We start from the raw sequence: 26559 nt of genomic DNA, 5'->3' as shown, positions 1-26559 counted from the left end.
TTGCATGAGTGTTTAGTATTTTCATTAATGTCAACACGAACCTAATTAACACTTTTTTAATTCCCTCAATAAAAACTTAGAATTTTGTGTCTCTAATGTTCAGCAAAATTCCAGGAAAATAAATTTCAGAGGGAGGGAGGGGAGAAGCTTAGTCCAGGCAATTTCTGATCCAGTTTATCTGGAAACTATATTAATATCCAAAGGGAAATGTTCTTGGGGAAAGGCCAGGTTTTTAATGCAGTATATCTGCTCTTGACAGCCTGTTCGTTCTGTGACCTCCTGTTATTTTACATTTGAAAACAAGTTTCTTGAATTAAACCAGAGCAAGACTGCCAATAGGCAATGGCAGTTAATTAGCACAAGTTGCTTAAAATTGAAAACCCTTGTCTGCCAGGGTCAAACTTGACTTTTGAGTGCTTCCCTATGAAATGTTAAATTGGCTTGTTAAGCTTTTACATTTTAAAGAGGGCAGCCAAGTCTCAAATACATTTGACAAGTCTCTTTTTGAAGAGTCCTTTGGAAGCTTTGCCATGGAAGTAGGGCAATGTTTGTTTTCAGCCCCAGTATAGAACTGCATGGAGCACGGGACCATAGTAAGGGAGCTTCATTAAACTGAATTTTAGCGTTTCTGACCATGGAATTTAATCATACAGGACTGTAGTTCTGTGGTTGTTAGCAATGGGGGTTTCTTAACATATACCCAGAAGCCTGAGTATAGAACTCCCCACGGAGCAGGGAATCTCAACTTTCAGTGAAATGCTCTTTTGCCACTCCCTGAGTTACATTGACAATAAAACAGATGAACTGAATGACTTCAGTGTCTGATTCACACAACCCCTAACCTCTGTCTGCCTCCATCTCTCTCACCTATTTCCAACTGGAGACTGATACGGGAGGGCCAGGGAGCAGTGGTAGAGGGGAAATATATAAGCCCTAGGCTAATTAAGTTGTGGTTCCCTGTAGACTAGGAAGGGTTGCTACAGGTTAATTGGAGCACCAGTAGTCAATTAATGCCCTGTCAGGAACCTAATAAAACCCCCCTGCTTCAGGCAGTCAGAGGAAAAAAGAAAAGAAGACTGGAGCTTGGAGGCGTGGTGTGAGATCTGAAAGACTAGAGAATCAAAGTAAGGGAGACTCTCTTCCCCCAGTGTCTAAGGACTGAGGATAACCCCTCCCAAGGGGGAAGAGGGTAAGAAACCTGCAGGGGTTGTGAGGGGCTGGGACTCAGCGCGAGGAGCAAACCCAAACCCCTCTCCCACTTCCCTCCTCTACCACCTTCTCGGGCCACTAGTGGGGCCTTTGGTGCCCAAAAGCAGGGGTGTTTTAGGGTCCCTCTGCCCCCCTCCCAAAAAAAGCACAGAACCCACCATATGAACGTTGGCCATTTTGTCACAAGACCTATAGGGTCCACCAGCTGGCAATGTGCCATATGGATCACAACTCTCATCTCTGCTGTTAAAAATACACTGGAACTGCTGAACATGGAATTTTCCCTCCTTCTTTCCACTTTCACCCACACAGATGCATTGACATGCAGCCCCAGGGGGCTGTTCAGACTTTGCACTACATGGACCATAACCGACTCTCTTCATGAAAGTGAATTGAATAGAATCAGTGTCCCCTGGCATTCTGATGGCAATGCAGCTCTCACAGACTGACTGACAGATGTCTAGTCGTCATTAAACCCCCTCGTTCATTTTGAAACCTTCAGTGATGTAGGTGGGCGAGGGACTCACCATCATACTGAGAAGTAGGGTTCTAGTGGGCAAGAGACATATCTGGTTGTCAGGAGCCTCTGGAGAAATTAATCCAGTCTAGAGCTATATTAACTTTGATTTTTGAAACAACATTTGTACAGCCACATAACCTATTCTTTAGTGTCAGGCAGAAGAGATCTCAGGAGTGGGACACGTTGCTCCACGTTTTCTCCTCTACAAGTCAACCCATCACAGCATTTCACACCCATCCAAAAAACAAAAAAGCAGCCTCCCAAAGTTGTTAGTGATCCAGACAATTTTTGGATGAATATATTAGATGAGTACAGACAAAAGCAGAAACCACCTGAGACCCAAAGCTGTAAGATCTGCACCACACCATATCTAGAGCATTTTATTTGCGTGTGTAGGGTCTAGAGCGAGAGTGGAGATATAAGGAACCTTAACTGTAGCATCAGCGTCTCATTGAGCCAACTGAATTTCTGAATCAGACTTTTGGCTAGAGCTAGAATTCAGATCCAGATTTTAGGCATCCCCAACATTAGTCAGTTCTGCAATTACACTGGTCTACAATTTTTGAGAAGTCGTCTGCTTCAGAGATAAAATGTGCTATTTATTATGTATTTTGATGTGCTGAATTCAAATATGACAATTAAAACAACTGATTGGCTACATTTCTAAAATATTTAAGTTTTTACATTTTATGTCTATGTATATTGTGTAGATAGTAGAGTTTTAATCATAAATTGTAAACCTAGGTCTTTTCATGTGTTTATGGTTGCTTTACATGATCATATTTCACCTGTCCTGTTTATGGAACACATTAAAAATCAGTAAAAGGGTTATATAAATTAAATTTATTATGAAACAAAAGGCAAAAAAACTATTATGTACATAGTTTAGTCCTATTCAGTGTCTACTCGGCGCTTCTTGGCTTGTCTCTTGTATTCATTAAATGGAGCATCTCTTGTCACTGTCCAGCAATAGTCTGCAAGCATTGATGGGCTCCATTTGCCCTGATAGCCTGCCAGGAGATTCCACGGCTGTAGTCTGGAGCCCAACAGCTCTGCCTTACTCTTGGGTAGTTCCAAATCCCTGACAAGGTCATTCAGTTCACTTTGTGTTATGAGGTGTGGTTCAGAGAAGGAGGATGGGAGAAAATGTGGGTCCTGTGACATTGATGGTTCAGGACCAGAAGTTTCATCCTCTTCCTCTTCCTCGTCTGACTCAAGTGAGAATGATTCTGGTGCATCAGGAACCGGTAGTCCTTCTCCGTGGGGTACTGGGTGTATAGCTGATGGAATGTTTGGATAATGCACAGTCCACTTTTTCTTCTTTGACACACCTTTCCCAACTGGGGGCACCATGCAGAAATAACAATTGCTGGTATGATCTGCTGGCTCTCTCCAAATAATTGGCACTGCAAAAGGCATAGATTTCCTTTTCCTGTTCAACCACTGGCGAAGATTTGTTGCACAAGTGTTGCAGCATATGTGTGGGGCCCACCTCTTGTCCTGATCTCCAATTTTGCAGCCAAAAGAAAGGTGATAGGCTCTCTTAACCATAGTGGTTATACTGTGCTTTTGTGATGCAAAAGTCACTTCACCACAAACATAACAGAAGTTATCTGCACTGTTCACACAAGTACGAGGCATCTCTGCTCACTTTGGCTAAACAGAAATGTGCCCATTGGCAAAATCAAACACTGACAAATAAGAGAGCATGACATTGTATGATTTCTAGAGCTGATATAGGGCAATTTGTTCAGCAGAGTGATGTAAGCTGCGTTATGATTGCATCATCCATGACTTCTAGGAATAACATGACGCAATTCATATCATGTATGACACAATACTAGCTTCAGATTGCATCATTCATTGTTTTGCCTCAAAAGCAAGCACTGTCCAAACCCAGTCATAGATTTATTCATAGATCCAGTCAAAGATGTATTTTAGTCATTTCTGGTTTAAATTGAGATCCCTTCCCTTTATAACTCACTTATCCCCTGTCAAGGGTCATATATACTGACCCAATAGCATATCTTGAAAACTAGAGCCAATCAACAATTTTAAGCATCATTTTCGTTCTCAGTGACCTAGAATTAGTAAAGTTGGACTACATTTATTTCAGAAGCATTTTGGTTGTAGAGCAGTGTTATGGCTGGAGTTTCTTTCTACTTTTGACAAGAGGCTCTTGTTTAGGGGTGGATTTCTCAGGTCCTGAAGATTGTCTCTAAAATCTCAGGACTTTTGGCTGTGCCACCATAAATCTGACAGTGAATAGATTAGAAGAGGGAAAGATAGATAGGACCTGCCCAGGCAAGCTGCGGAGAAGATGCTCTCAAGTCTTGTTATTTTCTGGATTAATTTAAAATCATTTATTTGATGTCTTATTTTTTTTAAGGGTGGGAAGGTGTCAGTTAACAGGGGTCATGTAGGTCTTTTCTCTTGTCTCCTGTAAACATGCATGGATCGACCAAGACATTAAGAACTACAGCACATAATTACCTCAATAGAGACATCTAGTGTCTCTAACATTAAAAAGGTTCCACAGACATTTGTTAAAGAAACATTGCATACATGCTTTTTAGGTGCTACTTGTACTCAGTTAATGAGGGATGAATCAGGAAGGAAAGCAAACAATTTATTGACCTGGAATGGATAAAATAGCAACCTAAGATCCACAGATATTGAGAGACTAAATACTGAAACCATGTAATTCTTGTCATTTTTCTGATTATAATCAGTTTAAAAACACACAAAACTAAAAAGAGAAGTGCTCCTGCACATCCATCCACTGTAAACACTGCAGTAACATTGTGACTGATCCAAAGCCCACTGAAAGAAATAGTATTCATGAGTTTGCAATCAAGCACTTTATGTAGTTTTAGCCCAGTCCTGTGTGATTCTAAGAGACCTGGGTCAGGATCATTGGGTCCTGTGGTAGCAGCTCAGACCATATCTGTCTGAGGCAGGTAGAAATGGTGGCATTATCAAAGCAGTCAAAGATTCCCAATGGCCTGCTAAGAATATGGATATGAGAAGAGATAAGGGAAGAGTAGGGAGAAAAGTCTGCAAAAATTCTCTCAAAAGAGCATTTCACAGTTTGACTGTGTTCGCAACCTGTGTTTCCCCTTTCTGCGAATCTTCAAACCCGTCACAATTCCAGGGGGAGCTGCACTTTAGACCCCTTTTAGTCGCTCTTGAGCGCACCCTCCAGGTGACACTTCCCCTCAGGGGCAGCTCCAGGCACCAGCGCAGCAAGCACATGACTGAGGCAGCAAGCCGCAGGGGGCACCCTGCCGGTCGCTGTGAGGGCGGCAGTCAGGCAGCATTTGGCGGCACACTTGCGGGAGGTCCACTGGTCCCGCGGTTTCGTTGGCATTTCGGCAGTGAGTACGCCGAAGGCGCGGGACCGGCAGATCACCTGCAGAAACGCCACCGAATCCGCATGCCCAGCCATGCTTGGGGCAGCAAAAAACAAAGCCGCTTGCAGGGGACTCTCAGTGGCCTCCCATTCCCAGCTCCCAACAGCACTAACCCAACAGTTTGCCTCCAGGGGCTTGTGACTTAACCAATGAGCTGGTTAAAGGGACTCAGACATCACTTCTTCACAACCAAGCATTAGTCAGTCACCCAAAGTACATAGCAAGCGGAGAGAAGGGAGAAAACAGCAAAAGGCCTATCTGTCTGGCTCCTTCCTCCACTTTATTCTCTCCTTGCCAGTGTTGGATAAGCTCCACTGAGGCCAGACCTTCCTACTTCTAGGCATGGAGTGACAGATCCCTGCAGCTTTCTCTGTCTCTGTGTCAGAGACTCCTCTCCAGCCACCACTAACCACTCAACCCACTTCCTTCCTAGAGCAGGATCTTTGTGGTTTTAGTATCCCCTTTGACCCTGTTTTGGGGCCTGGGAAGACTAGACCTTGCTAGCCATGCTGGAGCCAGGCTGGAGCATTCCCCAGTTAGATTGAAGCTCTTTGGGGCAGAGACTGTATCTTCGTTCTGTTTGTAAAGCCCCCAGAACAATGGGATCTTGTTCCGTGGTTGGGACTCCTAGGTACCATGGCAATGCACATAAAAATAAAAATCGCAACGTGACCATTGTTTCCTCCAGGACCTTACCTATTCTCCAGCTGTATTTTATCTTTGCCACTGTTGCATTTGCTGTTTGTTTTCCTCCTCACCAGCATCCTTTAGTAAACTTTTTGCTATTATCCTGTCTGACTGCAAATGGATAAACTGAGATGCATAAGATGTTCATTTAAAAAAATGCAGATAACTCCCTCATTCTCCATAGATGTAATATTTTTTAACCTGAATGCTGATATGACATAAATATACATGTAAAATTCATGTCTTAAATATTTTTCCCAGCACAATGCTTTATTAATAGAGCTGTGAAACACCTTTGCAATCAAAGGTGAGACCCTGTGACATCTGCCTGCAGGGCCAGCTCTAGGTTTTTTGCCAGCCCAAGCAAAACAAAAACAAAAAAAACCAAACCTCTGAGAGTGCAACTGCCAAAGCAAAAAAATCAAACAAACATTAAAAAACCCACCCAGAATGCCGCCCCTGGAATTGTGCTGGCCCAAGCACGTGCTTGGTTTGCTGGTGTCTAGAGCCGGTCCTGTCTGCTTGGTTTGGGTTGTGATGACGAATTCAAAACTCAGACTACATTCCTGGAGAAATTCACCAAAAATGCCAAAACGTTTGAGCAAATCTGGGCCCAGTCTCCAGCAGATGGAGGGTGATTTATGGTTTCACAAAGAAGAATCATAGAAGATTAGAGATGGAAGGGACCTCAGGAGGTCATCTAGTCCAATCCCCTGCTCAAAGAAGGACCATCACCAACTAAATCATCCCAGCCAGGGCTTTGTCAAGCCTGACCTTAAAAACTTCTAAGGATGGAGATTCCACCACCTCCCTAGTAGCCCCCATTCCAGCGCTTCACCACCCTCCTAGTGAAATAGTGTTTCCTAATATCCAACCTAGACCTCCCACACTGCAACTTGAGATCATTGCTCTTTGTTCTGTCATCTGCCACCACTGAGAACAGGCAAGCTCCATCCTCTTTGGAACCTCCTTTCAGGTAGTTGAAGGCTGCTATCAAATCCCTGCTCACTCTTCTGCAGACTAAATACTCCCAGTTCCCTCAGCCTCACCTAATAAGTCATATGCCCCAGCCTCCTAATCATTTTCGTTGCCCTCCATTGGACTCTGTCCAATTTCTCCACATCCTTTTTGTAGTGGGGGACCCAAAACTGGATGCAGTACTCCAGATGTGGCCTCACCAGTGCCACATAGAGGGGAATAAACACTTCCCTCGATCTACTAGCAAAGCTCCTACTAATGCAGCCCAATATGTCGTTAGCCTTCTTGGCAACAAGGGCACACTGTTGACTCATATCCAGCTTCTCCTCTACTGTAATCCCCAGGTCCTTTTCTGCAGAACTGCTGCTTAGCCAGTTGGTGCCCAGCCTGTAGCAGGACATGGGATTCTTCCATCCTAAGTTCAGGATTCTGCACTTGTCCTCGTTGAACCTCATCAGATTTCTTTTGGCCCAATCCTCCAATTTGTCTAGGTCACTCTGGACCCTATCCCTACCCTCCAGTTTATCTACCCCTCCCACCAGCTTAGTGTCATCTGCAAACTTCCTGAGGGTGCAATCCATCCCATCATCCAGATCATTAATGAAGATGTTGAACAAAACTGGCCCCAGCACCGACCCCTGGGGCACTCCGGTTAATGCCGGCTGCCAACCAGCCATCGAGCCATTGATCACTACCCATTGAGCCTGACAATCTAGCCAGCTTTCTATCCACTTTATAGTCCATTCACACAATTCATACTACTTTTACTTGCTGGCAAGAATACAGTGGAAGGCCATATTTAAAGCTTTGCTAAAATCAAGATATATCACATCCACTGCTTTCCCCTCATCCACAGAGCCAGTTATCTCATCATAGAAGGCTATCAGGTTGGTCAGCCATGACTTGCCCTTTATGAATCCATGTTGACTGTTTCTGGTCACCTTCGTCTCCTCCAAGTGCTTCAAAATGGATTCCTTGAGAACCTGCTTCAAGATTTTTCCAGGGACTGAGGTGAGGCTGACTGGTCTGTAGCTCCCCGGATTCTTCTTCTTCTTCCCCTTTTTAAAGATGGGCACTATATTTGCCTTTTTCCTGTTGTCTGGGACCTCCCCCGATTGCCACGAGTTTTCAAAGATAATGGCCAATGGCTCTGCAATCACATCAGCCAACTCCCTCAGCACCCTCGGATGCATTAGATCCGGACCCATGGACTTATGCATGTCCAGCTTTTTAAATAGTCCTTAACCTGTTCTTTCCCCACTGAGGGCTGCTCACCTCCTCCCCATACTGTGCTGCACAGTGCAGCAGTCTGGGAGCTGACTTATCTGTGAAGATTGAGTCAAAAAAAGCATTGAGTCGCTAGGTTGCCTCCCTCATTCAGTAAGGGTCCCACACTTTTCCTGACCACCTTCTTGTTGCTAACACACTTGTAGAAAATCTTCTTGTTACCCTTCATATCCCTTGCTACTGCAACTCCAATTGTGCTTTGGCCTACCTGATTACACCCCTGCATGCTCGAGCAATATTTTTATACTCCTCCCTAGTCATCTGTCCTTGTTTTCACTTCTTGTAAGCTTCCTTTTTGAGTTTAAGTTCACCGAAGGTTTCTCTGTTAAGCCAAGCTGGTCACCTGCCATATTTGCTATTCTTTCTGCGTATCAGGATGTGTTGATCTGGCACCCTCAATAAGGCTTCTTTAAAATACAGCCAGCTCTCTTGGATATCTTTTCACCTCAGTTAGCCTCCTAGGGGATTCTGCTCATCAGCTCCTTCCAGGGGTTATGTTATCATGTCGGTCAATGCTGGCTAGCTCCAGAAAATCATTCTTGGAAGACCTGCCTTGTAGAGGCTCCTATGAATGACTTAATTAACTTACATTGCCCAATACACTTACCAGTAAGTGTCCCTATCCGTAGGATATTCTTCATTATCTCTAAATCATGGGAAAAGCAAGTGAGCCTAGTATCTGAGTAGTCTCAGGTCCAAATTGGCATAGGCAGCAATTCTAGCCTTGAATGAATGTTTCTATACTGAAAAAAATCAAGTCTTTGGCGAGGGTAGAACAAAGACTAGGATGGAAAGATTCATAATGATCAGGGCTCAGCAGAATTTGTCGAGCTATATGACCGAGCCTGGAAAATGTGTGTTATTTCTGGCTCTAACCATTGCAGCAAGACTCATTGCCCTTGTTTATGCTACACTTTTGCCCTCAAACATCTCAGCATTGCAACCACCAGTACCATTCAGCGATGGGGCCAGCAATAGAAACCCTACTGCAGACAAGGGGCTAGTTTATACTCCATTGAGAGGTCGGTTTGTTCTCTCTCTTTCCCGTGGCATTCTTTTAGGATTAGGGTATTTGAGGGACTTGGCATTGGATAGCAAGTGTTTTCTCTGTGTGAATCTCTTGTTAGTTGCACGGCTTCCTTGCATTTGAATAATTTCTTGGGAGGTTCTCTCGTTTATTTAATTGGACGCTGGACTTGATTTCCCTTCTTAAATTTACCTCGATTTGATTATCCAAAATCTCATCCTGGTTTATTGGACAAAGTTTGCACTGGCTGTATTTTTACATAGAGTAATTATTGCCTGTGCCATTGAAGAAGGGGTGTGGATATCTCAACAGCACAGTAATGGGCTTTAGAGACTTCCTTCTCTAGGAAACCGGTTCAACTCAAGCTCAGGAGTGACTGAAGGGTATTTCTCTCTACAGTCTGTTTGGTGGCCCATGTACAGTAAGTTAGTTATCTCAGTCCTTCTATTCCTAGACAGGTGTCAATGTCACCAAACCATTCCTCTAGGTGGAAGGAAGGACAAAGATTGAGTTGTGAAACTTCTTGTACCCTGGGATCTCAAGAGATGGTCACTTCAGGTTAGGGTTATGGGGAGATACATGGACTCCCATGGTGAGCAGCTGTCTGAAAAACAGGCTGACACCGAGATTATATCTGCACTACAATACAAAGCCCACGGCACCAAGTGTCAGAGCCCAGGTCAGTTGACTCAGGCTTGCCAGGTTTGGGCTGTGGGGCTCAAAATTGCAGTGTAGACAGGGGGCCTTGGCTGGAGCTCAGGCTCTGAGACCCACTCTACTCACCAGGTCTCAGAGCCTGGGCTCCAGCCCAAACCCACACATCTTCCTTGCAATTTTTAGCCCTGCAGCCTGAACCCCATGATCCCAAGTCAGCTGACTTAAGCCAGCCATGCCACAGGTCTTCCATTGCAGTGTAGACAAACCCTGGCAGGTTCTGTGAAGCAGTCAGAAAGAACCAGGCTTTTCCAGATCCAGGGAATGGTAAGCCTGAGAAAGGGCCAGAGATGTGTGTACTCTGATTTATTGCTTTTAAGATGTGTTTTCTCTGAAATGCTTTTGTTCTAAATCAATAATATTTTGCTTGAAGGATGCAGCTGGATCACAACAGTTTGATTCAACCCAAACAATTTTTTTCCAAAAATTGCCTGCCAACCTAAGGGGGAAAAAAATCAATTATTCACCCAGCTCTGCATATATGAGATTAAGTATGCTGACTGGGAAAGCAAGGAAGAGCTCAAAAGAATACACTGGAAAATTGATGACAGATTTGAATTTGAAGCAGCTTGTTCAAACTGAACAAGGACTTTCCTTTCCTAAAAAGCAAGTGGTCTCATTTAGCTCATTACTTAATGAATCAGGCAAAGATGCTGCACCTCATTCATCAGCAGGTGATGCTAAGGAAGTGATCTTGGATTTCAAAGTGAGGGCTGATGGAGTGTTCGTTATCGTTCCTTGCACTGTTATTGAGAGGGATTGGATTATGGATTTGGCTGGGAAGAAGAGAGATCATTATCAAAGTCCATGGGTATTTTTCCAAACCAGTGTTGAACTACTGAGAGCAAGACAGACATTTGTTTCTCTAAGGAAATACTTGGGGCCAGGCTGGCTTCAATGGAGTTACTCGGATTTGTACCAGCTGAAGATCTGGCCCTTCAAGTCCCAGGTCTAATTCCTCAAAGGCATTTAGGTGCCCAACTTCCATTGCAATGAACAGCAATTGGACACCTCTGTACCTTGAGGATCTGGATCAGTGCAGTGGCTACTGTTCTTTACCATGCCGAATTAAAGATGACCTACACAAATGGGGCTAAACGTATATTTTGTGACTTTGATGCAACATAGTAACCAGCACTCATGAGGCCCCATGGAAGTGAAGGAAGGATGCATTACTGATTAAGGACAGAACTAGGCTTCAGAAGATCTGCCTTCTCTATTGCTATCTTCTTGCAGCCACAGGCACGTCATTTAACCTCTGTGTGCCCCAGCTTACCCCTTCTGCAGTGGAGGATAACGATTCCGACCTCGTAGAGGTATGAAAGTTAAGCCACTGATCCTTGTCAAACACGTTAAGGTCCTGGGGTGGAAGGTGCTATAGAAAGGATGTTACTTATTATGGTTATTACAAAAAGACATCACTAGTGCTGCTGTTTAGCCCCCAACAGCAAATCATCATGGAATGTGATAAAGCTGCTATACAGTGTTGTAGCCCTGTTGGTCCCAGGATATTAGACACACCAGGTGACTGGAAGAAGAACTCTGTGGAAACTCAAAAGCTTGTGTCTCTCACCAGCAGACGTTGGTTCAGTAGAAGGTATCACCCCACACACCTTGTCTCTGTAATAAATCTGCTGGGAAGCCTAGCAAAGAAGACTCATGAGGTTCGTAAACAGTCAAGGTTGGTCCATTGAGAGCAGACTGAGATTAGCCATCAAATCTAATACAGCCAGGAGGAGGGAGGAGGACACAAAACATGACTTCCTTTAGCAGGAAGGTCAGAGGACTTATTGATTTTCCAGGCAAAGCTTAAAGAAATATCTAAACTGCTGCTGATTCTCAGCTCTTCTCCCTACCTTGATATTTTTGTCTGCTCACAGGTGACTTGTGGCATTGAGTGCACAGAACTATTAAACACAAACCATCACCTTTTTGAAAGGAAAATGCACATGTGCACACACACAACACATTAAAAAGTTAGCATTTTGCAAGGAATTGCTGGGGAGGGATTAGTACGTCTCTCTCTCCAAGGATGTATAAACAGGTGGATACAGACTTTCCTAATTCTTGCATTTCTACACCTTTCTAACTGCTATTTTTCCCATTACTTTGTAGCAAACAGTTTGGAGAGAGTAATGAATAACATCATAACTCCATGGCCACCTTTTGGGCAGAGTTATCACTTGAGTGCCCACTGTGGTTGCTCAGAACTTCATGGCCACAGCAGGGATAGATTTCAGAACCTCTTGCTCTCAAAACACAGCTACTACCACTTGAACTTAGGTTGTAAACGCTTTGAGGCACAGACTGTCTTTTTCTTCTGTGGATGTACAGTACCTAGCACACTGGGTCCTGGTCTAGAACTGTGGCTGCTAGGTGCCTCTGCAATACAAATATGCTACAAATAAAAATATAGGAATTTCTGCTGGCAGTATATGATCTATGACAAACCATTGTACATTTCAATCCTGCTCAGAAGTCAGCTGTGATATAGAAAAACCAGTTTATTCAATTCTGTCTGTTCTGTCTGAAAACAGAGCTGAACATGTATGCATTATACACAGTAAGCAGTGAAGCTTGTCGTTCTGAAGTGCGGTGATGTAAAACGAAAGCAACATATAATAAGATGCACTGCATCTCTGTTCTCTTGATTTGTGTATTGTGCAGTATAAACAGCTAAGAAAATTAGCAATTTATAATAGTTCGCACACCTGTTATTGCGTTGAATCATTTCATACTCTCTGAGCCATGGTGTGGTAATTATTTCCTCCCCCTCCTACTTGTCCTGTTTAACTTATTCCTGAAATTTATCTCTAAAATGTGGCCTTTGCAGGGTGGCTGCTTCATTTTGTTTATCTTCTTTTTTAACACCAGATGAAGTATTTTTCATGCTTGCTTTGGCATTTCATTGGCTAATAGAAAAAGATGTCTTGTTTGAGGCAATTTAAAGAACCATAAACAACAAATAATCATACATCAGAGACACTATTGCTGAGATTTCTTTCGCCTGTACCCAGTTCAGTAGGGCTGACAAAATGTTTGGCAATACTGAGTGTCTTGCCAATCACTTTCTATTGAAGACAATGGATCTATGCTGATTTATACCAGCTGTGAATCTGGCCCAGTCTATTTTTTCTGCACTTCAGTCTCAAGGGTGTTGAAATGGAACAAGATCAAGGACGAACATTCTGGACCCTTCAGTTGTCTGGTGGCGGTTGATATTAGGACTATGATTTATTCACAGGTTTTGCTCTTTGTTGGCCAGGGTTTTATTATTCTGGCCCAGATTCTCAGGTGTGACATGGCTGCTTGGCAGCCTAAAGCAGCCACAAAGCCAGCGGATCAGGCCATTGAAGGATCTCTACTGCCTATAGGCTGCTGCACCACTTCATATGTGGCCATGGACACCAACACCCACTTCGCATACGGCCTGTTCCCTTCCCTTGCGGTGGAGTGGGGGTTTTTTTAGAAGGAATGCCCCCCCTTGTTTGACAGTCTCTTTGATGGCATCAAAGATGGGGAAAAGAGAAGAGGTTAATTGAGATGGTCTGGAGCTGTTGTTAAAGTCCAATCCCATTTCATCCCAGGTTGGGTTTGTGATTCAACTGGAGCCAATAGAGATGGCAAGGTCAGCTGGGTCCCTCTTTCTGGACGGGTTAGGACATCTTTCAGGATCATGATGACAAAGGCCAGGGATCCCAGGAGAGGGTAGGGGTAGCATCCATGATGGTGAAGCTTTTAGCTTATAGCCTTTTAGCTACTCCCAAAGATGCTGCTAAGTTTTTCCATGAGCCTTCCTGTTTTGCAATTATTGTCTTTAGAAGAATCGTTTCTACTCCCTATTATAGCACCTGGAACCTCTGATTCATAAGTAGTCACATTGTTTCTAGAAATTCTGCCCAGCGGCACATTGAGCAAGTAGGTAGCTTTCAGCAGAGAACTCCAAATATGTTGATCATCCCAATGCTGGGATAGCACTGCAGTGCAAAACACCCCAGTATAGACAAGGCCTAACACTCCAGGGTTATATAATATCCCTAAAAGAGTGTGAATTAAAGACACACAGTCCTACCTCTCTATTAGAAATCCAGAGTTAGCTAACCTGTATGTTCTGTTCTTCTGTTTACAACCATAGGGGAATCTGTTTTTAATGGATGGGCACTGATTTTTATTCTTGGCAATATTCCTCAGCTGGTTTGGGGGCAATGGTTAAAGAACGGACATAATATTCCCTATTACACAGAAGACTATAACATGAAGGAACCACACGGGCCCCACGTGGTCCAGATTACCATGTATACAGACGTGACTAAGTAATACTGAATATACGAAATATGCAAGGCCTAGCCCTTTTCCCCACTAAACACACACACACACACACACACACACACACACACACACACACACACACACACACAGAGCTTGGTTTTGAAAACTTAGAACACAGCAAGCACCACTAGAGAGCTCACAAACTATTTCAAGTGATTCTACTCAGTTCCTGTAAACTACAGGGTGGAGGAGAAAATTGTCCCCCTTTTCCTCAATTGCAATCAACTTTCATGACAATGAAATGAGGATGGATATGCAGCTTAGTTAATTAAGGGAGTTGAGGCTGCCATGAATATGACATCTACTTGCAGTTTCTCCTTAAATACTTCCCTCCTTTGCATTTAGAAAATCATTATCACTGCCTTTAAAAACAAAAACAAAAACCCACTAACGATCACTCTTGACTCTCTGCTGACTAAAGCTTTGGCCCTCGATCCTTGAATGATGTTCAGCCAAGCAGTGCTAGTAGTTCCAGATTATAGCATAGCTACCACTGGTATAGGTGTCTCATATGTGCCACTCATCTAATTGTCCCAGGAAAAAGCATTAGTGGCGCAGATTCACATTGACCCCACGGTCCCTCTTCACCACTCTGACAGTGCAAAGACTCTTAAGGCAGCCAGGGTGGTATAAAGGGGCCTTAGTGTGAATCAGTCCGTTAAGCACCTGTTATGATTTGGCTAATGCATGCTCACTGAGATGATATTTACGCATTTGAAAATGCAATGTGTACTATGTATATTAAAATACACTAAGGGGGCATTTTATTTTTATTTTGCACAGACTCTGCAAATGGGTATTAACCACTTCTCCGGACTCTTTGTGATGTTATGCGTTGGATTTGTCTTGTCCATTCTCACCACCATTGGAGAACATGTAGTACACAGACTGGTCCTACCACGAATCAAAAAGAAATCCAGGCTGAAATACTGGCTCCATACAAGCCAGGTACGTATTCAAGAGGCTCGCTGGTAAATCCATCAAATGTTTCCAGAGCTGTTCAGTACAAGCCTGATCCAAAGCCACTGAAGTCAATGGAAAGACTACCTTTGGCTTCAATGGGCATTGACTCTGGCCTAGATTATTATTAGTAGCTTTGCTGTTCTAAAGGAACCTGTTGCAGTTGACATTGGTGCAAATTTTACCAATGACTTCAGTCGGAGCAGGTCTAGTGTCTCTAGCACCCTTTCTGTTATTAAGTATCAAGGGGAACCAATTAAAGATTATCAGTGTTATTTCTTAGACCAGTCAATCACTCTTTAATGACGATGGGGAGGAAGTAGACACTGGGATGGGGACATTTACTTGTGGCACTTCAGGTAAAGTTTTCAAAGTAGCCTCCAAGAGGGCTAGGTGGCTCAGAGGAGTGATGATGGTGCTGCACATTGGCAAGAGAAGTCCAGACTTCCACATACGCTGCTCAGTATACAGCTGCACTGAAAATGGGAGGCCTTATTTTCATTTACATTAAGAACCCTTAGTAGTGTAAAGAGGCGTTAGTGCATATAAGAATCTAGGCTCACATGTTTGGACTAAAAACAATGTAGGAAACTATACAATAACACTACCAGTAGATATGGAAAAATGGTACAGTTTTATCTGGAGTTCATATTTAATTTGGTCCTGCCACTGTCAGGAAGCTACAGAAGAGGTCCAGAGAAGGTCACTGATGGTTGGCGTTAGAAGGATGCTAGGGACTACATATGAGAGTTTGAGATCAAGCTTAATTTAACAGTGAAGAGAGAGAAGCATCAGAGGGGACTTGAAGTATTTGCTATCACGAAGTACATAGTGTAAACTGAAACACTCCCCCTTCTTTTGGCTTCTCAATTGCTACTGTTTTATAACCCAAACAGTGTGCAGTTGGCTTTCTGTGCTAGCTGCATTGTGAAACTGCCTTTCCCAAGGTGAGCAGGGTCAGTCTTGGGGTATTTTCCCCCTTCTTTCCCCCATGAATGTTTGGATCTTATGTTTCCAGATGCCAGAGGAAGATGGCATCCCTAGTCCTACCACAGTCTAGAGGTGTTCATAGGAGCCATCATGGAAACTCCTGGGCTGTATTTCTGTATACAATTGAGCGAAGCAGGGCTTTGGAGTGGAGCCGACAGCTGGACCATGGACCAGTAGGTTTTTGCCTGGAGCTGAAGCTGGAGCCGGAGCGAAGCAATTCAAAAATTTGATCGCTCCAAATCCCTGGAGCGAAGGCAGCATTTGCTGGAACGTAGAGCTTGCCTCTCTCAATTCTATCAGGTCCTCAGCTTGTGTATCACCATGCAGTACCATTGACCTTAACTGAGCTACATCATCTTACACCAGCTGAGGATCTTGCCTAGAGTGAAGTGCTAGAAGTCCAGTGAGAGCCCGACTCCAGCAACAAGTTGAATTTTGTCAGTAGCACCGAACAAGTTATAAAGGAGAATGGCTGTGGAACTTTGTATCTTATACAGCACCAGTCAGGTGAAAGCATTTCGAGGAAGACCTCATTTGGTTGTCTGAGGACTGAGTCATTGTTGGAAGGTCCAAATTAAGCAAAGGCAACCGTTTATCTATAAATACTAGAATATGAAAAAAAGAGGGGGAGGGTGGTTGTTCTTCAGTGCATTTTTGTTTTCTTAAAGATACACAACTAGTTTGTGTAAAAAGCCTGAACCAAAGCCTGAGCTTTGGGACAGTTTGAATTTTAATATGCTACAAACTAGCATGAATTCTAAGAAACATCTCGTTTATCAGTATATTGATTCCCAAGCTTTTAATGCATCTATAAAATGTGGGTTCGCCTCCTTTGGCATGGTGCTTGTAATAAAGTGGGGGAGATATATTTATCTTTCTGCCTTGGGGTATCTTATCTAATGGATACATTACTTTCTGGTAGACAGTCTTTAAAAACAGTGTACATCAGGAAATCAACCACTCTTGCTCCAGAAATAGGAGACCTTTATGACAACGAATAGGAGCTGGGCATTGTGTTTGTATCCTGAAATGTGCAAAATAAGAAGCTACATTCAGGTGGAGTCCACACAAAGACAATTGTTTGCCTGCCCCCGGGGGGAAGGGGCTCTATTTTCTTGTGTTTAATTACTGCCCTGTCTCACTTCTTCTAGAGATTGCACCGCGCGTTAAACAGTTCATTCACTGAGGACAAACACCAGCCCAAGACAAAACGAGTAGAAAAGAGGTAAGAAAAAAGGGCTTATTTTGGAACTAGATCTGTTGGAACTGGATATCTGACCATGAACTTAAATGTCTCCCAGAGATAAAGATAAATCAAGACAGAAAAATAGTACTTTGATTATTAGCTAACGATATTGTTACAGGCTGAAGTTCTTTAGATGCCCAAAGAGAAGTGGGAAATGGATATTTATTAGTTTAATACAGATTCCTAGTATTTTTTATCCACACTGCAATCATAAATCCAAAACCCAATACCAGCCCCCATGCTCATTGCCAGCTGTGAATCAAGGTATATCTTAAGTGTAACTTGTTCTAGTCACAGATATACACCAGTCCTAAAATGGTCAAATAGCATGCAGGACAATCCCTTCTCCCAGGAATCTCAGCTCAGCCCAGGTCACAGGGAGCAACTCCACCTCAGGCATTGACTCTAATTAGAGACCAACTCAAAGAGCAAACTCTCCTCCTGTTTAGACACAGCTTCTGGAGACATGCAGCTGTACACACAGAACACTGCATAACCAAAGACAACACGACAGCACATCTTCCTAAGACTAAACACTTGCTCACATACTAAGAAAAAGAATTGGAAAGATGATGATACATCTGCATCACAAATTAAGGTGTGATTGTAGCATGGGCAGGCATACATGCACTAACTTTAATCTAGCTAACAAGAGTAGTAAAGATTTAGCACACAGACCCTGCCTTGGGCAGCAACCTAAAGTCCCCAGTGGGCTCATAATAATGGGACTATCCCATGCCAACATTTCTTCACTACTGTTTTGTTTTGTTTTTTTTAACCCACCTAGCTCGATTAAAGCTAGCAAGGATATGGCTACCTGTTACATTCACACCTTCATTTGTGGTATAGACATATCCTTCATGCAACAGCACCACCTAGTGACACCGGTCATAACAATACCATCTTTTTTATGTGGAACTGCTAGGAAATACTTCTAGACAACAGAGGAGTACAGATGCAAAGAGATGTCAAGACACTACTCTGGCCACTTGCAGCGAAAATCTCCATTAGTAGTATCTGGGAAAGATTCTTTCTGTGGCCACAATCCAAGCAATTACTCATGGGTTTTGTTAAATTTTGGTGCCATGGAAATGACACCAAGAAAAAATTCTTGGTTGATTGACAGATGAGGGAGGGTCAGCCTTAAGGTGACCAGATGTCCCGATTTTATAGGGACAGTCCTGATTTTTGGGTCTTTTTCTTATATAGACTCCTGTTACACCCCACCCTTGTCCCGATTTTTCACATTTGCTGTCTGGTCACCCTAGTCAGCCTCCACAACACCCCACATCTGGCCTCCCCCCCGGCAGGCAGGCAGGCCACTAGTAACAAACTGACAATAATCCCAAAGGAAACACAGAACAAAAAGGTCCTTTGCTTTTCCTGGGTTACCCTTCCCTCTTGTACAGCAATGACCCTCCAGACTTTGTCCTTGGAGGCCCAGCTCCTGCCCTGAGCTTCAGGGCTTCCTCCCTGGAGTCCTTCCCCCACTCTGGGACTCCATAGGCTGGATCCGTATTCCCAGTGTACCTACAGACTTTCTACCTGGGGTTTGACTCTCTCCTGGGTCTACTACAGGAGCTGCCTCCTCGCCTGCTGTACTTGCCTTCCGAGCAGAACACTCCCCAACTCCTTCTCGGGGGGGTCTGATAATTGACTCTGACCATCTGATCAGGATCATTTGCAGGGCTACGTGATCCACCCCAGGCAAGGCTGCCTGACTCCCCTGGAAGAGCCAGCTAGTATCTCTCTCTACTGGCCACACTCTTCCTTTGTCTTCTCCCATAACAAGCCCAGTTTGCCCCCACGGCAGCTTCATAAATTCAAAAGCACAACGTTCTGAGGCACAAGCTGCTTTCAGAAGCCAACTGGTGCAAAATAAACCTTGTGCTTCTCACACTGCCAAGACCCTGACTCCCACACAGAATGATTAAGGGTGTGTGGGGGGTGGGGAGAAACCTCACAAAAGTTGCTTTTTCACATAAAGGCACTTTTGCCATCTCTAATTAGAACCCTGCTAGCAACAAGCCTGTTCAAAAACACTTGTGCTTATCATGCTTTTAACTCCACTGTGGGTGGGACCCTGGTGAATTAAATTCAAGGCTCCCAGTAACCTGGAACGCAGCTGTAATGAGTCAGAATATTGGAAGGGACAGTGCTGTGCTCCCCAGTTAATTAGATGAGAACACCCTTATTCCTCCAGAAGGCTGTCATCTTTCAAATGGTCAGAAAGGGAAAAGTGATGGAATTAACTCGTGTTGTGTTATTTCCCTCGAGAAGGGTCCTCTGATATCTTCTTCAGGCATCAGTTCAGAAAGACTTTTTTAACACACTGCCTGCAGACCTGCACATTCACACTCATTCTCAGCACCTGCTCACCTCAAACTCTAAATGGGTGAGCCCATGACAGGCGACTGCCTCCATCCCCTCTTCACACGCCCCACCACCACGAGCAGCACCAGGCAAGCCCTGTGAAGCCTCTTTTTGTGTTGGGTTGTAAGAGGTGGGAAAGATCGAGGCAGTCACTCATGAGTGCTATTCCTAAAAACACCCAGAATGCAGGACAAGGCTACCTGCTTCCTCTGGGGTGTTCCTGAGGAGGGAGCGCACGATGGCCTGCACCAACCAGCTGCCCATTGATTTCTGGGTGTAATCTGAAGTGATGGAGTCACGCTATGGTTTAAAGCCTGAAATGGGTTGGGACCACTTCTTTTCCCATCCAGGACTGCGCCAGCGGAGGGAAAGCAAAGCTCCCAGCAAAGAGTTCCTGGCTGGATGGTGAATGCCATCAGTGAGATGTCCGCCACAGTAGGCCCATTTCTCATTTATTCCTCATAGCCGGAGATTGGTGACCTTCCTGTCACACCACATGCAACTCACCCTGGGCAGAGGGAGAGATGGCTGATGGTGGCAGAGGGGGATTTGCGAAGGTTTTTGCACTCAGACTATCACATTGCAGTTGGTAAAATGTTTGTATGTACACCTAGAGCATTGGGTTGAACATGTTTTAACAAACTAAAAGAAGGACAGAAAAATTTAGGAAATGCTTCTAGCTTTTCACTCAAGCTGATATTTCAGATCCATAGCCCGTTTTCCTTTTTAAAGCAGGCTAGTTAGACAATCCCCATCAGCCCTCCTCAGCTTTGATCCCATATGAGATCAATGTGACATACGCTGCTTCTTCATGCTCCTGATTTTCATTGGCTCTGGTTTTATTGAGATTGCAGTTTGGTGATTTGGGCTTCTCTTCAATCTGGCTCCAGATTTCTAATGTCTCAATGGCCAGGAGAGTTCAGATGCAGGGGTTTGGTTCAGTCCATTATCAGAATTAGGAGCAAGCTGCAAAAGTCAGATCCAGATCTGGATTTGGATAAAGAAACTCCCAGTGTTTGGGGATTTGAGGGATCTTGGGTTTCAGTTGGGTCCGTCCCTAATAAGAATGATTCACCCTTCCACCTCTGCTGTTATAGCAAGTCATTTGAGTACTCGGGTAGATTTCATTTGCTAATTAAGTTAGTGCTTTTCTCACAGAGGCATCTTTGGTAGCATGGAAACATTCAAGACTGAATCACTGAAGTTCTCCAGTAGCTGGGCCACAGAGGTTTCCAGGCAGTTAGAGAGTCTGGCAGATTGGCTTCATCTGATCATTTGTACGCCTGTATGAGCATCCAGGATGCAGTGTCACTGCAGATTTCTCTGCCAGTGGGAACCACATATAAGAAGTTCCTTATTTATCTACTTAGCAGCTTAGGAATCAAGTTCACCAAAGAGGCATGGTACATGGTTTAGTGATCTGAGAAGGGGCATGGGCACCAGGACTTCTTGAGATCCAGACATTGCTCTGACATTCACTATGGCCTTGGGCAGATGAACCTCTTCATCATCTATAAAATGGTGTCTGTAAATGGGACATGATGGTATTTATCTACTTCACTGCAGCCTGGGGAGCATTTATCAGTCATTGTTTTTAAGCTCTTTGAAGATGCAAAGTGCTATATAAATTACTGCATGTTCAGATTTTTCCTCTTCAGCCAAAATGATTTGTGCCAGCCAGAAGGTTAATCAAAAAAAGGTTAATCAGGTCAGCTGAGCTTTTTGGAGTCAGAGCCCTTTTGTAAAGCCATGTTTTCAGGAAATAAATTGAAATGTCAGTGAGGTCAGAAATGCAGCTCAGGTGTTTAATGGTGGATACTGCACAGTCGGGGAACGTTGGGCAGGCCTCAGGGAAAGGCCTTCTCTGCAACTGTTATGGTTTCATTTTAAAGAGCGATTCTTTGTGCAGGTCCAACCCGGGTAACAGCCAGCATGCGGTGTGGAACACGGCCAACCCAGGCAACTGTCACTGGAGGAAATACATATGCAGCAAGGAAGGGCAAAACGAAGTGACCCTCAGACAGCACCAAGACATACCCCTACCCCAACTGAGGGGAGAGACTCCAGCACCCCTGACAACGAATGGGAAAGCAGATCCCCTGAATAGTGCTGGGACCTCAGTGATCCAAGAGCTGGCTGAATTAGAGAAGCAGATTCAAGTGATCAAGCAGGAGCTGCAGCTAGCCATGAAGAGAAAAAGTGAGCTGGAAGAGTATCAGAGGACAAATAGGACTGCAGAGCCCTAGGCCACCACCCCTCAGGCCCCCTGTACACTTTGCAATGCACTTTTGTAAAGCCAGAAAAGAGGCCTGGGAATAAAAAAAGAGCAATATGTTCTCCATAAAGCCTCCGTCCCACAGAGCGGACACTGCAACAGCAGCAGGAAACTTATTTCTGGTTCCTAGAAGGGTTCTGGTTCTTTCAAAAGAATGAATCTCTCATTCGTGCCGTGAACATCTAAGGGGCAGCCTCACACCAGAAGAGCTGCAAGCACCCAGACCGCACCAGTCCTGTTTCCTTCACGTGGCACTAAAACAAAAAAGTTTCCACTTTTTAGCCCTTTCTGTGCATTAATTAAAAAAAAATTCTAAAATGGTCAGCAGCTCGTGTCCCTTATTGGGGGGGGGGGGAGAGAGAGTGTGCGTGTGTGTGCGGGTGCAGTAAGTGACAAAGGACCTGATGCCCATTTACAATAAGGGTCCTAAGGGGCTGCACCGTGAGTACCAGAGCAGCATCAAGGGACCTTAGCATAAGAGAGAATCAGACCTGTCATTATAAGGGAATTTATTATGAATGCACCTCTCTGAAATGATTTGCCTCTTAGATTTTGAAGATGGGGAGAAGTTTAAGCCGTTCAACAGCTAAATAGATAGTGCCATCAAATAATCTTTATCTAAACAGGATTTCTCTTAACTTTTAAATAGTGGTTGACCACACACCCTTTGGGACAACAGCCTGTGTGACGTAGACCAGTGCTTCTCAAAGTCGTGCTGCCGCTTGTGCAGGGCAAGCCTCTGGCAGTCCAGAGAACCAGACTTTGGGCAACTTGCCATGTCCACAGGTTTGGCTGATTGTGGCTCCCACAATGGGGATTGTGGGAAGGGCAGCCAGCACATCCCTCAGCCTGCACTGCTTCCCGCAGCCCCCATTGGCCTGGAGCGGTGAACCGCGGCCAGTGGGAGCCATGATCAGCCAGACCTGCAGATGTGGCAGGTAAACAAACTGGCCTGGACCAGACTGCCAGGGGCTTTCCCTGAACAAGCGGCGGCTCAACTTTGAGAAGCACTGATGTAGACAATTTTTTTAATGTCTTATTTAGTATAGGCCATGGATTATTCCCAGTGCACAGCACATCCAGAAGTGGATGGATTCTAATTATCTCATACCTGGCTCACATTCAATCTTTTTGCAAAGTAAGCTGTAATTATAGACCTTAACCTAAATGCTTTTTCAAGCCTTTCTTTGAATGACAGATATTTTGGGAAGCAGTGGGGGTGGGTGGTCCTTGATTAAGATGCTGCTTTGGTGGGTTGAACTCAAGCTGATGTGCCTACAGTCAGTCGAGCCAGTGGCTGATATTATATTTAAGATTTACATTAGGCCTGATTTTCTGCTGTTTAGTCAGCTGCTGTTAATTCAGAGTAGCAGGGCTCACATGCACTTTGCTCTGTGTACACAGCTGTAGAGAATCAGGCCTACTGGCCCTGATCCTGCAATGATCTCTATAGGGGAAGACCCCCTTCATCTGCCCAGAACTGTGACTTTCACCGGGCTCCACGTGCAGGCAGAGTGCTTTAGACATGCAAGGAGGGATTCTAAAAAGCACTCAGTGGCAGCTCAGCTGTCACCACTCAAGTCAATGGGGGTAAATCAGAGTTTGACCATTGACTTCAGTGTGAGCAGAGTTAGGCTAACCGAGTGCTTTTGAAAAATCCCACTATAGAAGACAAAATCCCAGTCCTGAAGAACTGACTTCTCAAATGGTGTGATTTCTGGAACTGCTTAGCAGCCCCAAAACCAACTGTAGGAAGTGGGAGACACAGGTAACCAGTGTCTATGAATATCAGGCCTTACATAAATAAAAACAAACGAGGGAGGAGGGAAAGGAGGCAAACGAAGCAACTGAAGTGATTTATCACACATCAGAGCATGATCATGCTCAGTGTCACGGGGTCCTACCTTCACTGTTTCCTTATTTTGCAAAAGAGACAACTGGAAAAGAAAGGATAGAAGCCATCACGGTAACATGAGGAGAAATTTTGTTCTACCTGGGATAGTGTCTAGGAATATTTTAATTGAGGGTGCACAGTGAAGCTGTCAGTGGGTGTAGGATCAGGGCCTAGTTTCAGTGGCGAAAGTAAACACTGAGGTTAATGTTTGTACATCCCTCAGCTTCAGTAGCAGTCAGTTTGTCTTTCTAATTCTTATACACTAGTACACTGCTGAAAATCTTTGTGTTTACAGGCTGGCGCTGGCTGAAATATCCCATCAGGGCTGTTTTGACAAAATTATTTTTCAATTAAACAAAATCGAGGGGGGGGTCTGCTTTCTGCTGTAAACTTCACATTTGCGCAAAACAACAACACACCCCTATACATGCATTCATACCCTGAAGTTTCAGCCAAAACCTGAAAAAACTTTTTGTCAGAAATGCTCCTGGGACTTGTACCTTAGCTGCTTCAAGTGCCAATTCTCCTCTACATGCCAGGTCACCCTGATGGATTGTATCTCCCATGATGCTCTGTAGTGGCTCAGCAAGAGGTAACACTATGGTGCAATACACATTTAGTCGGGCCAGGGACCCCATCCCTAGAGGTGAATGGTAACATGAGGCCCTAAACAACTCCTCATAGGAGAGACCATGGTGGCATTTCTAAATAAAACTTTTGATTGTCAGTTTTTCCACACACACAAAAAAAAACCTTGCACAGTGTTCTATGGAAAAGGCCCTCATTTTCCAACCAGTTCTATTAAAGAAACATTTAGACATTTTAAAAGACATTGTTTTTTCCTATTAAAGGCAAACTGAAATGCTTTTGAAATAATTGCATCCTGAATGCTATTGAAATTGCTAAGAGCCAGCATGTGACCCGGACTAGAATCTCATACAGGTTCTGACTCCTGTGAGAGTCGCTCACATTGCAGGTGATAGCACAAGAAGCAACAGCTTCTGTGAATCTACTCCTTACCCTGCCACAGGGATAGGTGGGGAGAGGGTTGAGCGTTGGCTTTTCCCACCCCTCCAGGATGCTAGCCCATGTGGCTGAGTCAGCATACAGAAGGAAATACTCGGCCCAGATTACTTCCCCACCGGAGCAAGGTGAGAACCAGGGACCAGACTGCAACTTGTACAGCCACGGGGTAAAATTTTCAGAAGCGCCTAAGTCACTTAGGTTCTTAAGTCCTATTTCCAAGAGAGACTTAGGCACCTACTGCTCAAAGAAAGTCTATAAGAATTAGACTTCTAAGTCAATTCTGAACGTGGGACTTAAGAACCGAAGCCATGTGGGTGTTTTAGCCAACGTTGCCCAAAGTCTGGTTCCTGGACTGCTCAGTGCAACTGCACTTTACTCAGGGCTTATGGCAAAGCCACAGTTTACCCTAAAATCGGTAAGACCCAGATCCTGCTACTGCTGAAGCCAACGGTAACACTCCAATAGAATGGAAGCAATTAGCTTGAAACTCCCACCCGTAATTCATAATATTAGGCTGTGTCGCAGACATAGATGTTAGCACTAAACTGCCAGTATCCCTTTAAGAGTGAGTTTGGAACAAGGGGATCGTAAGTGGGAGAAGAAAGGTAGCAGCTGACTCTAATGAAATTGCTTCTGCCCCACTTGGATCATTGCCCTTGAGATGGGAGAGGAGTGTTTTCCCCAATAGAGATTGAAGATTTCATCTGAGGGTAAGTTTTCCCCAAAAAAATAATTCCAGGCAGCTGACTGGTGCCTGTAGCGATAGAAGCAGCTGCCTGAGACCAGACTAGAGTTCAAAGGCAGATCAGGACTCTATATGGTGTAGCATTCCCAGGGTTTGAAAATGTAAGCCATGCTGAATGCACAGGCAAGAGGTGGTCTGAATGACAATCCCGTCGCTGAGACCTGTGTTTCGAATACAGACAGGAGAATTTGGGAGAAAAGACATGAGATGCTGAAACCATTTTAGTCTAACCCATCAGAGCAATAAGGGAGTGGAGTAGAAGTGACAGGGCATTCAAACTTTGATTAAAGGAGGGGTCACAATTTCTGGGTTAACTGAACCTTTATTGCCCCTCGATGCTCCCTTGAGGGTACCCACTTTAGGTTTCAGGCTTCCAGCTGTCATCTCTCATAGGCAGAGACCCATGTCTCTCTCCCTCCTGACTGGGGTATAAAAGCCATACAGCCCCCTTTCCTGTACTGTGATACTGCCTAAAAGGCCAGCACTGTGCTTTGTTTTCTCTCTGAAGTCTCTGAGCAGTGTATTGCCAGCAGTAACAAGGCACCACAGCAATTTCCTAGCAAGCACCTTTATCCTGAAGGTAAAAGCATTACAGGAAAAAAACAGATTTAAACGCACACAAAAGATACCAGGAGTCGTCTTATGGGGTTTTAGTAGGTCAAAGTCTTTCCAACCATTCTATAAGGGTTGGGCTTCCAATCCCTTGAGCAGAAGGTCCTGGCTATTGCTGGATCACAAGTTTAAACCCAGCCTTTTTACACCAAAAGCCTTTGCTTTGTCTGTTGGAAAACCCAGTTTGAACTAGTATATACAAGCCGCCCGAGGGGATGGTACTTCCCTGGAAGTGTTTACAACCTAAGTGATTCACTTTAACCACCACCCCCAC

General features: G+C 44.3%; 1 protein-coding gene across 2 annotated transcripts in view; it reads left to right on the top strand.

Moving 5' to 3' along the window:
* Positions 1 to 22282, top strand: part of GRIN3A (glutamate ionotropic receptor NMDA type subunit 3A) — a 78678-nt gene extending 56396 nt beyond the window's left edge. Inside the window, exons 7-9 of one of the 2 annotated variants that reach the window (XM_050943042.1) lie at positions 14948 to 15112; positions 17266 to 17339; positions 21643 to 22282. In XM_050943042.1, coding sequence (XP_050798999.1) covers positions 14948 to 15112; positions 17266 to 17339; positions 21643 to 21979 — 576 coding nt within the window. In that variant the 3' untranslated portion in view covers positions 21980 to 22282. The remainder of the gene's footprint in view (positions 1 to 14947; positions 15113 to 17265; positions 17340 to 21642) is intronic. The other variant, XM_050943043.1, reaches the window with a different exon arrangement.
* The last annotated feature ends 4277 nt before the right edge of the window (positions 22283 to 26559 follow it).

The sequence above is a fragment of the Gopherus flavomarginatus genome, chromosome 3 (genome assembly GCF_025201925.1).
Source record: "Gopherus flavomarginatus isolate rGopFla2 chromosome 3, rGopFla2.mat.asm, whole genome shotgun sequence".
In the NCBI taxonomy this organism is placed as follows: domain Eukaryota; kingdom Metazoa; phylum Chordata; order Testudines; family Testudinidae; genus Gopherus; species Gopherus flavomarginatus.
This window is presented reverse-complemented; position numbering and strand designations above follow the sequence as displayed.